This window comes from Gnatocerus cornutus, chromosome 6 (genome assembly GCF_029298725.1).
Source record: "Gnatocerus cornutus isolate USDA-ARS CGAHR chromosome 6, icGnaCorn1.1, whole genome shotgun sequence".
In the NCBI taxonomy this organism is placed as follows: domain Eukaryota; kingdom Metazoa; phylum Arthropoda; class Insecta; order Coleoptera; family Tenebrionidae; genus Gnatocerus; species Gnatocerus cornutus.
This window is the reverse complement of record NC_142238.1, coordinates 7,151,614-7,168,772: the sequence shown is the minus strand read 5'-3', so window position 1 is coordinate 7,168,772 and position 17,159 is coordinate 7,151,614. Positions and strand designations below refer to the sequence as shown.

Sequence of the window (17,159 nt, the reverse complement as noted above, 5' to 3'; positions counted from 1 at the left end):
CTTGTTAAATTAAAAGAATCAAACAATGCGAAATACATAACTTTATGTAACAAACTGTTGTAAAACAATACGTATGAATCATTGTTTTTTTAACGCGGAAAATACTGAAGGTGGGTTCGAAGTGTTGTAAGCGTTACGTTATTATCATTATTACCGACTGAAGCTGCGAATGTTGTATCTAATTGGAATGATTAAATAAATGAATCAACAAAAAAATCGTATAATTATATTTTTCGTTAACATTGAACAGTCGAAAACCGAGGAAACGTAATTCCCATTCGTTCTTCAACAATTTTGGGTTAAAGAGTTTTGTAATACCCCACATAAACAACCTTGGCAATTTGCTGAATAATTATTAGCCTTGAATATAATAAAAATATTGCACGGGTATCAAACATATTATTGGGCAACGAAGAATAATACACACGTGTTTCCACTTACCCATTGTCATCCGTATTGAAAAATGCAGCAATGGCAGCCATTAGATTTTCGATTTAAAACACGAATTTTAGTAACTTATCCCAGACACACCCATAGCGAATCGGTTTATTGAAAAATAGCAGCACGTGATGGGTCATTGTTGCTGTAAAATACATTTATGTTCAGGTATAAAGTTTTAAGTTTCCAGGGAATTAAAATGAGGCTCATATTTAGACATTTGGGACTATAACTTCGGTCGAATACCTTACACGAATCCTATTACTAAAGATAAAATCAACGTCGTTTCAATCACCTGACGCAAAATGATTTGTTATTATAAAATTCACGGTTCACTAGTCAAGCAATGAATTCCGTTTTTATCAAAGAGACTCTACATTACCTCTGTGGTTTATAGTAGTTGCCACAATAGAATTCTTTCCTCTAGCGTCGATCAGAATTAAAAACAAACGACTGCGTATATCAAGATAATTTAGCATTAAAAATCGATTAAAAAATGTATAAATATTGTAGCTAGTCTGCAGGTCCATTTTGGGACCAGACAACAAAAAATTAACATATTAAGGATCAAAGACAGATTGTTTAGTACTCATTCTAGCATTCGCAATGTGACATTTCTAATAATAAAAACTCGCATCGGAGTGCGCTTTTAGTTTGAGTGTTTTTGAAATAAAACTTTTGTATGTTTAAACAGAACATGGTGGAGACAGTTTTCAACTACAAAATTGCAAGAATTAAAATCGTTTTAGAATGGAAACTCTTATTTAGCTTATTTTACACACAAAGATGTGATCTTCAAATTATAAATTTCATAATATTTTCCGGTCATGGTAAACAAACTTTTTGATTGGCGTTCTTTTAATTACATAATTTAATCCACGCGCTTTGCACCAAAATCTATTAAAAAAATTACGCACTATAAAAACCCAATTTATGTAAACAGATCTGCAAGAACAAGTAATTAATTAAGCGTGGGACAGATATTTACGAGGAATAAAAATCACGCCAGATGAGAAATCTTTGATACATTTATTTTAAAAATTTATTAAATAGATCAAAAACTTTTTTGATAACGTGAAAACTTTGTCGCGTCCTTCGTCTTGGTAATGATAAAGAAAGGTCTGTTATCGGGTCTAGAAATCGCACACATTATTAGGTCGACGCCAACGAAGATATCAAGTCCGGCAGTAATGAGAATGTGTAGGTTGTCGGAAATAAGAAGTCTGCGACCTGGTTATGACGGTAGGATACCTTTCGCTGTCAAGGTATCCGGAACCATTTCATAATAAATCGTCAGAATAATATAACATGAACTTCAATTATTAAAGGCGTTTTTGAATAGTTTCCAAAAAACGGCTTCTTGCTTGAAATATCCAAAATTGTCACTGCGTTCACAGTTCTATCAGTAGTTAAAAATGGAGATGCTACAGTAAAGACAGCTCAGCTTACATTCACTTTAGATTAAAAATACCTAAGAAGCAAGATTTTCCAGGAAAAAACATAAAACGGAAGCAATTACATAAAATCAATTTAAATGAGAAAAATGTACAGGCATCTAAAGCAAGCGAATAGAAGGCATTAATCTGAGCAATGCAGCTAATACGCCTTCTTCTGAATTTGCATATTTCTATGTAAATACAACTTCTATTTCCAATATTTTTTCTAAATATTCGTTCCCCAAATGGATATTTCATTTGGAGCGACTTAAGCAGCTTAAGTTCCTCCTTAATATATGCAGAAAAAAACACCTATAAAACTACTGTAACTATATCGCAACTACTTTACTTTTTGTGGCACTGCAATAAAGTAGAACTTTTATCACTTAAACCAGTGCTACTTTTGATTTACGAGGAAGTAAGCAAGTATATGTTTATGTTTACATTTTCCAACCTGTCAATAACTTTATTACCTATATGGCAACATTGCCACCAATGCAAAAGCAAACCTTTAATATAAGTATTTCTTATTTCATAGAAACGCCGTTTTGACCACGTTTCTTGAAATGTCTTTGAAAAGTTTTCCTTTATTTAGATAAGCATTAAAGAAACCATACAATAAAAGTTGCATTAAGTTGAGTAGAATTTACCACGAAGTGTCGGGTCATGCTCTCATAAAACTTGCATGAATGTCTGAATCTTAACTAATTAACAACTTGCAATACCAGTCGCAAAACTTTTTCTCTGTTCTAACATCCGAAATGTCGATCCCACGAGTATTTCATGGTTTGTCACGTTAATTGGGCCTTTGAAAGAGTTTTAAAAAGATTTTGCAAAAAATACGGTTTTACAGTTAATTAAATCAGAAAGATGTTATAATCGTGAGAGCGTCAACGTCAATGTTCGTAATATTATAAAACATTACTGAAGAATAATTAAAGCCCGAAGTAGCAATTAAATCTCATTAAAATTATATTTATTGTGTAGTTAAGTTTATCTGTCAGTTAAAGATGTAATTAGTCTTTTATTAAAACATATAAAGCCTCTATTAAAAATATTACAGACTGACTGTTTCTTGATAAATTATTGAAGTGAAATCTAGTGCATTTACAAAAATATTGTTTAAAATCGATAAAATTATTTCCACCTTCTTATTAGAATAGAATCCAATCCTAGCTTCACTTGTTTTTTTACCAGGCGCGCAACCCGCTAAGTAATTTATGAAAGAAGTAAATAGCGACTTTTCGTTTTGGATGTTGAACTCATTCGTTCAAACATAGAAGGTAAATAACATTTACTTCGAGCTATTTATTTTGTCAAGATACATCAAATACATCTCCTATTCAATGTTTCTATTGTGGAACTGGATTATGGATAGCATGTGGCAGGAATATATTATTAAAAACTGTCTAGGAATGCGACAATGAGAAGGAAGCGTGTTTTAAAATGCAAATAGATTAGTCAGAGACAAGCATTTTATACAATGTTTCCACTGTTATTATCTCAAACGTTTTTATAGTACCTGCAAACTTTGAGCAAAAATTTTGATTAAAGTTAGAAAGCATGCCCTTTATTTTTTCGTAGTTTCAATCAAAACTCTCTCTCGATAAATGTGTTATTAAACAATCTGAAACACTCATGTAGACATGTAATTATTCTCTAATTGTGCACTTTGATTGGTGCAAGTCTGCAACTAAGAGTTATTAAATTATTAATTTCGTAATTATGATAAACTCAAGTTTCTTTGACGGAAACAGGAAGGATACATCATAAAATTGAAATGAATTTTATTGAAGAATATTAAAATCGTTTTGTGACATACTTTCGAATTTTGCATGACAGCCAAGAGAATAGTTATGCAACGTTGATAGCCAGAAATGTATCAGTATTGTTCCAGTTAAATTACTTAGTTAAGTGCACTTAATTAATTCCACCTTTATCGGCGCCAAACGCAAGGTCAATGAAAACATTCCTTTTTTTTCTCTTTTATTTCACCGCCGCACCAATTGCTATAAAAGTCACCCGATGACTGTTTATCACAATTTAAGTGGAAGACAAAACAAAGACGTGAACATAGTAATACCTATAATTGATAAACGTAATTGTGGGTTTTATTGCATCTATAATGCAGGGTTATTGACCCTTGCGGTATAAAGAGACTCATGTTTTATGTGGTATCTTAATACCACTGAAAGTACTTGTCATGTTAATCAAAACTTCATGATTCAGTGATGTGAATGCCTCTCGATCAAATGACACCGCGCCGAGTACCACCCTTGAATATCATGGGTACTACACCCCCTCTTTTATACCTGAACATAAATGTAACACTATCACATTATTCTTGTCGGTACGATTTCGTGGAAATATCACTGCTTCGTTAGGACACAAACCCACAGATCTTAACAAACAAAAGAAAGCTTTCTTGGTACAACAATCACGCGATGAGTCACTCGATTTATTGCACTACATTTCTGTCGTTTTTACACCGAAAACGCGCAAAAATTATCACAAGGAACTGACCGGTCCCACAAAGATTTCACTTTTGTATTTCCAAGTCTATACTTCACCTCCGTAAGAGATTGTACAGTTCCTCTCAAGGTGTGGAGAGGTGCGCATGCGCTGCACAACAGTTATTCAACTCTTAAGACAAGTTTACAAGGTAAAATTTAAGAAACAGGTGGTGCATGTTGGGTTTTCAAAAGTTTGCACGCCAAAAATGGAAATTGTTTGCTTAGATCTGTTATAGACAATGGTCAGATACGATATATTCGACAAATTTTAGTTTCCTATTTAAGGGAATTCCAGCCGTATTTCGCTTATAGGAATTGTAATCTAAAGTTTATAATAAAATAATTTGAGAACTTGGTTTCAAATGAAAGCTGTGGGCCCAAAAACAAAAAAAATTATGTACGCAAATTCAATTCGGTCAATATGTTGCTTGTTTGTAGAGCAAACTTAAATCATTGGTGCTCATTTTACGCAGAATTTCTCGCAAAATACAAAAATTTGCGAATTTTTAACTTACTTCGACAAATAAAAGAAATTAGAACCAGTTAAGGTTTCGGATAGTAAATATTTAATTGCGAAATGTATCAAACATCATATCTGTATGCGGTCTTCGCCATTTCATGACGAAAATTATGTCAAACTTCTACGATTGATATCTCGCAAATTTGCGTTATTGGAGCTCATTGTTCGCAGAATTTCGCGTAGATTCTAAATCCGGGCTCTAAATTCACGTACGAATAACTAAGTTATAGTCATTTAAAATTTCGGATAGTTAATTTTTGTTTTTCAAATTTTTAACCCTCGATATCTTCTCGATATCGTACTACAACAGATAAAAAGAAATGGTTTTCGGTAACGTTTTTCTCGATTGGAATTCGCCCTCAAATGCTCAAAAATTAGATGGTCAGGTCTTTTGCGAAAAAAATTTCCGACTCAATCGATGAAAAATTTCCAATTTTTTGTTTTTTGGGCGCCATTCGTAAACTAGTTGATCCATCGATCTGAAATGTAGCCAGTTGGTAGATTTCGAACTGCTGTTTCGCCTCGCAAAAATTATTGAAAATCATCCTAAAACGACCAATTGAAACAGATTTTGATCAATATCTCGTTTATTTGTCAAGTAAATTCAAGTTATTTGGGTTCGTTTACCTTTAATTTCTATGCCAAGAAATAATCGAGTTATAGTCGTTTGAATTTTTGAGTAGTAGCCAGAGGACCATATTTTTGAAGGTTCGAAAGTATGGATACTCAAACAACAAATGAAAAAAACGGATTTCGCCATCGTATTTCTCTATTTTTTTTAGGTAAAAATTCGTACTTTTACAAAAGTCGAAAATTCATGATGTCAAACTTATACGGCCAATATCTCGTTTATTTTTGGAGCAAACTTGCGTTATTGAAGTTCATTCTCGAGTTCATTTTACGCAGAATTTTACGTTGACTTCAACACTGTTCGATTTTTTAACGTATGTCGAATTACAAGCGTTTTAAATTTTGGGTTGTTGCCAAAGAGCAAAAATTTTAATTATAATTTACGAGACTATAATTTTTATTTTGCTAGAGATTCTATATTGAACAGAATCCTCTTAACATTGTTAAGTAAGGATATAGTAAAACTAGGAAAAGAACTCAAATCAACCTTTGACATTGAAAAACAGCTTTGCAATAAATTATAGTGGGAAGCTTAATCGGAAGTGAGTTCAAAATAGTAAACCATTCATGATTATGATAAGGTGTGCTTATTGTTGGAGATTTATACCACAAATACACGCAAAGCAACTTGATACATATCTATACATACAGAGTGCATATCATCACTTCCGACAGAATGAGTTTATGCTAAAACATCAATTGTGACCTGAGAAAAGTTTGCAAAATATGTTTGTTTGTTTGTTTTTTTGAGGTTCCAAATATTAGTACGAATGTGAATAAATTGCTTATAAAGTCAAAATTAAATTAAAACTGACCTTCAGGATACAGCTGGGCGTGATTTACCCTACTAAATAATGGAGTGTAATTTGATCTTTGATTTTTGGAAAAATAATCGAGATATTGGAGTTTGCTGCGTGCCAAGTTGAACCAAATCGGAAGTTTAAGAAAGGTGAATTTTTTGTTTTCTTATCACGGTTTCCTCATTCAATTCGGCACCCTCCGATTAGTTCATTTCTATTCAATTTTTTACAATACGAAACTAAAAGGAAACCATGATGCTTATCTCAGTGCATATTACTTATTCGAACATCAAACAGTTTTATCCAGTTTCACGTAATCAATCATGAAGAAACAAAAGAAGAAAAATATTTTTTTAATTGTTTTCTGAATTAGGACATCTTTGTCATTAGCAAGTCATAACGCCGTGCACTTTTTGTTCTTAGAAATGGAAACATTCTTAATGATTTCCTTGTTGTTTACGGAATGTTGAAAGTGGCCAGATTCAAGTGTAGTTCAGGTAATTAAATCGTTTTTTAAAGATTTTGTTATCAGTATCAGTTAAAAATAATGATTTGTAGACAATAGAAATTATGGGTAATTATTGTTAACAATTCAAATGTTTTAGTGCAGTTGCTTTGTTATTTTATTAAATGACGTCGGTTTGTTATTTTATTAAATGTTTCACTTTTTAGATATTTTTATTCAGCTATCACATGTGGGCGGATGGTAAATATGCATATCTACAATAACGCAGACAAAATAAATCTCAATTTCCGATGTAACGGAAGCATGTCGCCAAAGAAATTACTCTTTTTCCCATAAAACTAATAATCTAGTTTGAAATGAGGCCATATTGAACTTCTTCAGGAAATGACAACATATTTAATTGTACAAACCGGAAAATGTCCGATAATTTTTATCTCAAATAAAGTTAGAAGCAGTTACGTAAGACGAATAAAAAAATAATATACACTATTATCCAAAATAATGACTCTGCGCTTTCACCATTGTTAGAAGTTTTTCCATCAAAAATTTTGTCAATAGATGCTGGGTTCGTTTTCAGTGTTCACTTGCAGCTGTTTAATATTAAAATTTAATTTGCACCACACAAAAGGCAAATGCAGAGACGTCCAAAAAGATAAACCTCGACGCCGCAGTGTTGTTGACATACTATTTACTTTATGAAAGCTAACTGAAAAAACATGCAGTAAGAACTTTTTTATTAGTACATCCATTCGCCTTTCAGTAGCACCTGAATCTATTCTTGACGAGTAAAAACATGTACACCCACTTTCTTTCGAGACAACAACGATCTAAATTGCCTTCAAATTGACGTTTAATTAACGGGTTTAGCAGGAACTGTACATATTTTACGATTAGTGGTTTCCTATTGTAACATTTGTGTGAATTCATAATTAGAGATTAGAAATGACAGACTCTACCCAACCCTCTTAATTTTTTATTCTGTGACAAGATAAAAGTGGAGTGAATTGAAGAAGTAAAACTCATTCATTTTATTACTACAATGTTATTATTTTTAGACAGTTTACTCTGTAATGTATGAAAGAATGAGAACTTTTCAGTTTATTTGTCGCGAGCAAGTTATGACTTGTGACAAAATTTCGAGTTGGAAGTTATGAGATATTTCGACAGTTATCAAGAAAAATTGCTAGGTAGACAAAGGTTGTTAAAATGTAATGAAAGTTTCTCTTCTCAGAACTGGAATTCTACTGAATGTCCAAATTTCACTGAACCCAAAGCTGTAGGTGTTACAATACCTACGATTATTCTGCCTATCGTACACAGTGCTATATTTGGCGATGGAAAGAAGTCAGGTTTACACAATATCGACTTGCAAATGATTTTGTTGTAATTTACCTAAACGTACCATTGCAATAAAGATCTGATTGATTGTATTGAAGACTTGAAACAAGTAGGTACTTGTAACGTAGTAGGTACTAAGAAAATTCCTTGAATAAAAACACTTTTTTATTTTCTTGGTACTTACAATTAGGAAACTCATCAAAGCAAGAATGCTTTGTTATCGAAACTTTTTGTATTAAGCACATGTTTAAAATGAAACGAACTTCAAACCTCGTTAAATAAATGAAATTCTTTTGAAATACTAACACCGCGTCAATATAACAAGTAATGAACTTTTAAATAGTAAATGTTTGCTACGAGCAACCGCTTTTCCTAAACTTTATAAAGCTTTATTTCATAAAATTAAAAACTTTACAATTTTATTATCGCCAGTTCTAAATAGATCAGTGTTTTCACCAGTATAAACTGGAAAATTCAAAGTTATCGGTGGACACTTCACAGCGCTGAGATGAAATTTGATTTGCTAAACGCCCCGTCACACTAACACATTTCAATTCGGAAATATGGGAAAACGCTCGGGCGTTATAAATGCATTTTAACACTTAGACTAGATAATGAGATATTTTGGTATTTTGCATAGCTTCCAATGGCTTTCGTAATCACAATATTATCTTCGCATTCTATAAAAACCCCACAATGATGGGCAGAATCAGTTGTTCAGAAACATCTATTCTCGTTAATTTTCGAGCGAGGAAAGTGAAATATTTTTTGAACGTGACTAATCGAATAATTTACCACACTCATCACGCCACTGTGGATCAACCGCGACCAATTGTATCTTTAAAAATAATGGACAACAACTTTTATAAGTGCCAAAGTTTCGTGAATTCCCAGAAGAACGTTTTCATTACTACCTCTCCACGAAACAAGTTTCCACCCTTACAAGAAGTTCGTTTTTGTTTTGGTTATTAAATTTAATACAGACGTATTAAAATTGATTCATTCTTAACTTAACAAGATTTCCTGAAAACTGTTTTCTCTAGCAATTTTCAAGAAACTTCAATTAAATTCCAGGAAGTTATTTATCTCAAAAAATTCCGTTCCGGTATGGAGTTTATGATGCACAATTTTAGATAAAGATCCAAAGATATTCAAATTGGTACAACCCTAAAAATTCACTTTTATCTCCCTAAGAAACACATAAAACAATCTTAATTATTGCAGTTATGTCCACGAACTAAAAGTTCAAGAATAGTTTCGCTTGACAGCTATTTCGCGAAAATTAAACCTAATTAATTTTCAAAGCAGCAACGAATGTAAAATCAGGAAATCACGTTCATCACGCTTCATCAAAAGCAACGAGAATCAATACGTCTGATCACGTTTGTAATTTGTGACACTTCCTGCTTCTTCATAAATCAATTTAACTCGAATTTTGTAAGGACCCCACGAATTTTTTGTCCAAAACTTACATAAGTCGTAGTTGTTGGTCTCTTCTTAGCTGCTCGTCGCGGCCAAGGACTCCCAGGATAATTTCCCTTTCCTTGTCGGTCAAACGTATCGCTTCTTTCGTTGCTGCAGCAACCACAGCATGGGAACACGCTGGATCCTCACAACATGACATCACTTCGCATAAATTTGTGAATTATTGCTAATTTCGGGGGCAATTACAATTTAATTAATTCAAGCGGTTTGAGATAAAATATTACCGACAGTATAAATTTATCAGATTATTGCACAACCTTGGTGTTTAGACGAGGAATTATTTGTTCTGTTAAATATCTTCAGAGTTCAGAATTGAGTTTTAACTACAATTAATTCCGTATATTTTAAAGATAAATTTGACACACTAAATTTGCCAGAGTGGATTTTTCAAAAATTGGCAGTGTTCAAGTTTTCGGAAAATTCGACACGTGTTCGATTCACGATTTTCCTTCGGTGCACAATGTTAACACTCGATCACGCACGGCAAGATACCAACTGCGGTGGATTGTGGATTTTCTGTTTGCTTCCCCTCCCAGAGCTTTTAGCGGGTATCTATAGCGACCAGCAGCTTCCACCTCATAAACGTGATAGCAAAATTACTCTCTGACGTCACTGGAATACACCCTCCAACAGGTGGGTTTTTTACAGGTGTCGCTTTCTTGCTATTCATTTCGCTGTGCAGAGGCGGAATGGGACGGAACGGAATGAATGCGGCTTTTTCAATCCATTAGTCCAAATAAAAATTAATGATTTAGTTGGTTTTTAAATTTTATTGGGAATTACACATGTTGATTTTTGTCGTGGATGCTTTGTAATTTGTGGTTTTAATTAAAGAGGGGGCTTCTAATTAGAACAATCATTGAAACGGGGTTCTAATTAAAACAGGCATTGCGGGTGGGTTTTCTTTTATTGTAATGAATGGTAAAAACAAAGACAGTTTTCACTTATGGAGCGAGAGTCTCAAAACAATATACAGGGTGTTTGGAGGTCTCGTTTCCAAACCTTGCTTATACTCCAAACTTATTTTACTCTCTTTAGTCCACCTGTTGCTCACTTTTGTCTACACTTGTCTTAAGATTACACCAGGCATCGGACAGTTTCCTTGTTCTTTTTGCTTATGAATAGTCTTTTATCTGTGGAACACCTACTATTGCGATATTTTCAAGAAGTTTTTGTTTTCAGAAAAGCTCTTTCTCGAATTCAATTGAGTTCGAATTTGAGTAAGTGATGCTATAAATCTTTCGTGGGCACATCAAATATTATTCTTCACAGATTTAAAATTAATGTATATCCTAATACAGTTACTTGAAAAGCAGTAATAAGCGATGGCGTGTAGTAAATTATGTTTGTAGGAGACGTAGGACGTTTGTAAGTAACCCACGACATGTTTAGGCAGATTAGAAAGTTTTCGTTTAGTACGAAATGTGGAGGTCTCCAAAAAAAAAACGCGTTTTTTATTATTACTCGCCCTATTCATACACAGAAGGGTCTATAATCTTCGTCTAGACGAAAAAGTAAACAATAATCGAGCCAATCCTTTTAGGTATCTTATTTATTGTTATTTATCAACAATATTTCTAAGTACAATTCTTTCATTTAAATAAATTTATTTTATTTACATTAAGTGAATCATGGAATGTTTAAAATTACAACATATTTTATCCTTGTTTTTATAAATAACTCACTCTGGAAATTAATTGCGAATATATATTAGTGTTGAGGGTTTAATTTTTTTCTTAAAATGTACACTTTCAGTCAGGTTCTAGTTGGATCATCTAAACAATTTAAACCCTTGAAAAAAATCTAATTTCAGCTACCAATATCCAAAGCAATTCCATTTAGCGGTTTATGTTATTTAAAAGCTATCCTATCACCTTTTTCGAACACTTAATTTATAAATAATACAAGGATATAAAAATACAACTCACAAACAAAATATATATATATAAAGACTATCTCGTCAAAAATAGCATGATATGATAGATGTCAGCCAAGCAAACAATCGTGGCTATAAAAGTACTAGCGGCAACCCACATGCACAGAAACAAACAATAAAGTACACTTATAATCTTAAAAAAGATAAATGGAATAAAATATACACATGTTAATGAAAATAGTCGAATAAAATAAATAGATGGTGAAAACCCTAAATTCTCACTACTGAGCAATGGAATGATTTTTTAATACTTTCACAATATATCTGTTAATTAGGCTAAAGTGGTAAAAATGCTATATAAAAATTGCGGTAGTTGTTGTTTTTATATAAAATCTTGCAATTCTCTCTCAATTAATTATAAATTCAGCAATTTAATTAGTATTGTTCCGGGAATGTCGCGACACTCTGAAGTCAGAAACACAAGTTAAAAGAGTAACGTTATTTTATTGACTAGACTTTGAAAACGTTGATTCGTTGAAAAAAGAAAGCAACTTTACAATTAAAAACCAATGAAAGACTGAGATCCATCACGACAATAAATTAGAATGTGGTAGGAACATGCAAAATTACTAAATCGTTGAGATGATAGGAACGATACTGTTTGTAACCCGTTTGCTAAGATCTCAAATAATGAAAATTAAAACTAAGAATGTTTTAAAGCGTATCTAACTGCCTAAACGATTTGAAATTGGCACAAGTAATAACTCAAAACTAGAAATAAAAAGTTATCGTTGTTTTTACTTATCTGACACTTAAATGCATTGAAGCTAAGCGTATGTTTTATACTTTATAAGCGGCGGAATAGTAATTAAATTGCTGAACGTTTGTTGAAACGCAAAACTGCACTCACTACTACAATATAAATGGCGAAACATACTTGAATATACATAACATAAAAATAAAATTTAAAGTTGTTGAATTGCACTGTCTGACGCAAACCTTTCAAATTGCGCTTGAAGTTTCATTCTCAACTCAGCTTCTAGTTGTAACTTCCCTTTAAGTTCCTCAATGGCCGCTTCGTGACTCTGTTGCTGTTTCTCCAACAACTCCTCAAGCCTCGCTATCCTTTGTTCCAACTCCGTATACCGCTTATCCGGCTCTTCTACATGGTCGCCGCCGGCATTACCATCAACTTTTTGCATAGGCGAAGGCGTCCTGTTGGTAATAGGCGAAACTCTCGAATGAACTGGCGTGGAATGTTTCTGCGAATACATAATATCTGTTAAGTTAGACACATTCTGTATTGTCTGTGGTCTCGAAGGAAGTGGCACGTGAGGTTTGTTTCGAATACTTGGGGTCTCATTAGTGGGAGTTTTCACCCGAGGAACCAAATTTGTTATTGACTTAGATTTATCTACAGGACTCGGTTCTTTTCTCGGTTTTTCATCTTCAATTTTCTCTGTAGGAGTCAGTTTTGGTTTTTCTTGAACTGGAACGTTTGAGCTTCGTTTTGCTTGGTTAAGTTTCATTTCTTCCAGCCATGGGGCAGGATGCTTCGCCCATTCACGGACTTTTGGTTTGGCTTCCTCAGGAGCCGCCTCTGTGTTAGAACTGAGAAAGTTTTGCGTTTCCGTTACCGTTTCCATACTGTGATCGGTATTGCCGTTGACGAGACCCGGTTCCGGGTCGCGGCCGACAATCGAAGGCGGGCGCCGACCTGAAAAAAAAATTATAAAAAATTGTACATAAAGACACTCGTGCAAGACGAATACGAGAATTCCGGGGTCACCGGAATTGTGTCAACTAACTTGAAATATGCAAAAAAAGAGTTCATTTTACCACTTTGAGCCAACATTTTTCGTGGTGATTGGGCTACAGATAAGTAACAACTATCAAACAACACTGTTTGAGCATTAAAACTGAGAGAGATACTCATAACTGTTGGTCGAACTTCTCTTCGGAGAAAGGGTAAAGTTAACATTACCTTCTTTTAAAGAAATAAAAATACATGACATTAATTTCAGATGGCGCAGGTGGTAACATTTTGTTAAAAGATGTATGTAGATAACGAACAAGGTCCGGATGTAGTGATTCATCTACTAACGTTGATAGCCGCATCTCCATAATTAAATAATTACATTCTTGAGAAAGTCCCTCTTTCTGATTTAATGAACGAATTATGATTCTCGACATAAGCAAAGATTCTTCAGCACAAAAGGTTTCGTTTTACCACCGACAAGCAGCTTCGCCATAATCATCTTAATACAAAAGCAAACAAAGCCAGACAATCGCTAAATATGACTTTCAAACTCTGAATCACTCTATGAATTCATCAATAAAGATGACTTTGACCATATGACATTTAAAAGCTTTTTTCCTGTTTGCATAAGTTAGTGTTAATTTGTTTGGAAATTCGCAAACTACTTCTATGATTTACAGTTTTAATATGCACACAACAGAGCTCTGTAGTCCAAATCGCAAACAATAAGAGGTTATTGTACTCATTTTATGATAACTTTAAAGTTCATGGTAAGCTTAATAAGACATCTGTTTCAGGGGAAGTCCTGATCGCACACGCGATACATAAAAATGCATCTTTAGCCCGATTTGAATAAGCGAGATAAGTTCAGTATGTGAACACCGTTATAGTTTTCCACGTTCATCGCAATTTTTATTGTTGTTTTGTTGAAATGATTTGCTAACTCATCGCTAGAATCCATGATTTCATAATGTACACAATTTTATTATTAGGTAGTGACTTCACTTAGTTTCGTCACTACTTTTATTATTAATGTTTTGTTAATTTATATTGAAAAAAAAGATGAATTTAATCACTACTGGTGGTGCTTGAGAATGTGTCTTCTCACCTGATTCATCGATTCTAAGGATAATGTCTGTATCAGTATCAGTTTCCATTTCATCCATTATTCAAGACTTCACACTTGTAACACGCTGGCACGTACAGGTGAAATTAAATTAACTTAAGAGTGATACCTAATCTTATCGCAGAATAAATATAGTTTGAATATGATTATATTCATTTGATGCTACTAATAATAAATGCAGATGAAAAAACATATTATTATTATTTTAAAAGTGATCCAATATCGTCTTACGTCTTATATTTCCGAAAATTTGGACGTGAAGTTATATTATCATTTTATATCGATAAAAACATGTTTTGGGTTTTAAAATCAATTTTTTTAGATATCTTTTTGATACAATTTCAACACAATTCGCGCTGATAAAAAAAATTCGCAATAAAACCAGTTTGCAGGGATTAGCAAGCTTGAATTTTTTTGTTACTTGGTGACACTCAATTTAACGTCAATGTACGTTGAAAATTTTGCAATTATCCCTCTTTCAGTAGAGCAGAAAACGCTCACTCCAAATCGACATAAAAGTTATAGCGCATATTTCAGCGCGCGTTGAATTTAAATGAAGTTATTTTTCAAAGTAGCTCAAGTTTAAACTTGCGAAAACGAGCTGTGAGTTAATTTCTATCAAATAAAAAAATATTGAATTTAATTTCCTTACCCGGGGCTTTGGGGCGACTGGCCCTAACGTCCGCAAGCAGTGGTCGCCTATGCACATCATCGAAAACATTCTCCGCAACGGCACTCTCACTAGCCTCAATCTTTGGTGGTGAAATTTTGCTGCCTGTAGCGCCATCGACAACATCCACGATTTTTTTCTTAAGACCTGTGAAAATGCCTCCCGATGAACTAGACCCAGAAGGTGACTTCTTGATGGGTATACTCGGTTTTTTGCTCGGTACCGGTGGTGTCGCCTTAGGGCTCACCGTCTCTACTTCTTGTTTATTGTTAGTGAGGGATTCCAGCGATTTTCGTTGTGCATTTATGGTACTTGGTTTAATGGAGGCCGGCTCCATGAGAGATTTATATTTCTTTTCATCTTTCAAGGAGTTTTCAACGGGAGGTGGTAAAAGCGTAACGAAGTTGTCTGGGAAAACTCCAATTACGCCGTTTAATTCGCCTTTCCACCAGCCTGGATCCTGGCCGTCTTTGCTAAGGAGTGTTACTAAGTCGCCTTCTTTGAGCGATAATTCGTCTTCGTTTTGTGCTTTGTAAGCGAATTTTACTTCGCAAAGCGTTTTAGCTGGAACAAGATGTGCTATTTAAAAATTCTTCGCCTCGCTCAGTTAACAGTTATTTATAAACAGTATATTAACGAAAAGTCTACTTTTGCAGTTACTCTCAGATAAATTTCAGATTAGAATTTACACTATTTCGGATAAAATAAATGATTCATGCACAAATACGATCAAACAGTTTTATCTCTTTAAATATTTAAAAAACACTAAAGATATACTTTTGTGTTTAAAACTGGGTCAGAAAGTGAACATTCGTAATCTCAAAATAACAAGATATCAATACATAAATTGTAATATATCGATAAAAAAGTGGTTACAGGTATAACGATTAAAAAAATTCTTGAAAAAATAAATAGATCAAATAGAAATTGTTAACTGAATAGATACAATTTTTATCATGAGTGAATGTGCGTCAACAATAGTCACTTAGATAGAAAAACGTATGAAATTTTTTATCGCTCTCATATCAGAGATAAGATCAGAATTTTCCGGTTTTCCTGCCAATTCTTCAAAAAAATGTTAGTTACTTGGAAACTCATTATACTTAAAATAATAATAATTAAGGTCATAAGGTGTTGTATAACCACATGGATGTTCTCCAAAGTATGAACTCAAAAAATGAGGTCTTGAAAGTAGGCAATAACTTACTGGGTTTAGCAAAAAGCGGCGGCACGGCATCATTAGTTAGATTTTCTTTGCTAGTATTATGCTTAGAGGCGACAGGCACAATTTCCTCCACAAAATTCGATGGAAAGACACCTTCTTTTCCATTCAAGAAGCCTCTCCACCAACCTTCTTCCTCTTCTCCTAATATCTCGATTATATCACCAACATTTAAATTAAGCTCATCTTCATGGTCTTGCTTATAACTAAACACAACCCTACACTGCCTTATTCTGGACGCATCCTTTCTATTTCTTAACACTACAGAGGAGTCTTTGTCTATCACTTTGACAAAATTGTCAGGAAACAATCCCTTCTTATCCCTCAATGTTCCTTCCCACCAACCACCCTGCTTTTTGACTACATCCTTTACAATATCGCCTTTTGTGATTGTTAATTCGTTGGGTTCTTTTGCGGTATAGTCGTGTTCCACTAGCACTTCTACTGAAACAGAATTTATAAATCAAGTTTTTAACACAAATCGGAGATATTTGAAGAATACTGACCCATTTTGCAGCGAGAACTATAATATTATTAATTTTGATACATTATCAAACATAATGAAACTTGCCCTGCCCTTATGATATCATAATAAATATATTCTATTATTTATTAACTTCAGCAAACGACGTTTACTGTTTTGCTTGACACACAAAATCCCTAGAATGTGTCACTGGCAGCCTGTGATTACGTAAACCGACGTAAACTGTCAGTGGCGTCGTTGATTTTCCACCAACAAAAAATCGATATCTTCACCAGCCACAGAGGCACGATAACATATTTGTTTTATCAATATCTTTAAAATATATCACATAATAATTTTCATTGATTAAAATGTGTATGCTTTAAAGCTAAATGTCATGTTTTATCTTACATAACG

The 17,159-nt window shown here is 33.5% G+C and overlaps 2 protein-coding genes across 4 annotated transcripts in view; both read right to left on the bottom strand.

Annotated features, from left to right (window-relative positions):
- btsz (bitesize) overlaps positions 1 to 10,108 on the bottom strand; it is a 40,666-nt gene extending 30,558 nt beyond the window's left edge. Inside the window, exon 1 of one of the 2 annotated variants that reach the window (XM_088039546.1) lies at positions 9,614 to 10,108. In XM_088039546.1, coding sequence (XP_087895672.1) covers positions 9,614 to 9,765 — 152 coding nt within the window. In that variant the 5' untranslated portion in view covers positions 9,766 to 10,108. The remainder of the gene's footprint in view (positions 1 to 9,613) is intronic. The other variant, XM_088039545.1, reaches the window with a different exon arrangement.
- Positions 10,109 to 11,163: 1,055 nt separating this feature from the next.
- cindr (CIN85 and CD2AP related) lies at positions 11,164 to 17,061 on the bottom strand. 2 transcript variants are annotated; one of them, XM_088039571.1, is made up of 4 exons: positions 16,786 to 17,061; positions 16,265 to 16,723; positions 15,040 to 15,621; positions 11,164 to 13,219 (listed from the first exon to the last, which is right to left on the bottom strand). In XM_088039571.1, the coding sequence occupies exons 1-4, from the start codon at positions 16,787 to 16,789 to the stop codon at positions 12,468 to 12,470; spliced, it is 1,797 nt and encodes a 598-aa protein (XP_087895697.1). In that variant the 5' UTR covers positions 16,790 to 17,061; the 3' UTR covers positions 11,164 to 12,467. The 2 variants fall into 2 exon arrangements, with proteins under 2 accessions (XP_087895697.1, XP_087895698.1); XM_088039572.1 differs by having other exon boundaries at positions 16,265 to 16,720.
- Positions 17,062 to 17,159: the final 98 nt, after the last annotated feature.

Bases quoted from the DNA above. Each gene is read 5' to 3' on its own strand.
- cindr (XM_088039571.1), bottom strand. The intron at 15,622-16,264 runs GTAAGTTATTGC...ATCTTGTTCCAG, and splicing joins GCCGCTTTTTGCTAAACCCA to CTAAAACGCTTTGCGAAGTA. The intron at 13,220-15,039 runs GTAAGGAAATTA...TTTTTTTTTCAG, and splicing joins CAGTCGCCCCAAAGCCCCGG to GTCGGCGCCCGCCTTCGATT.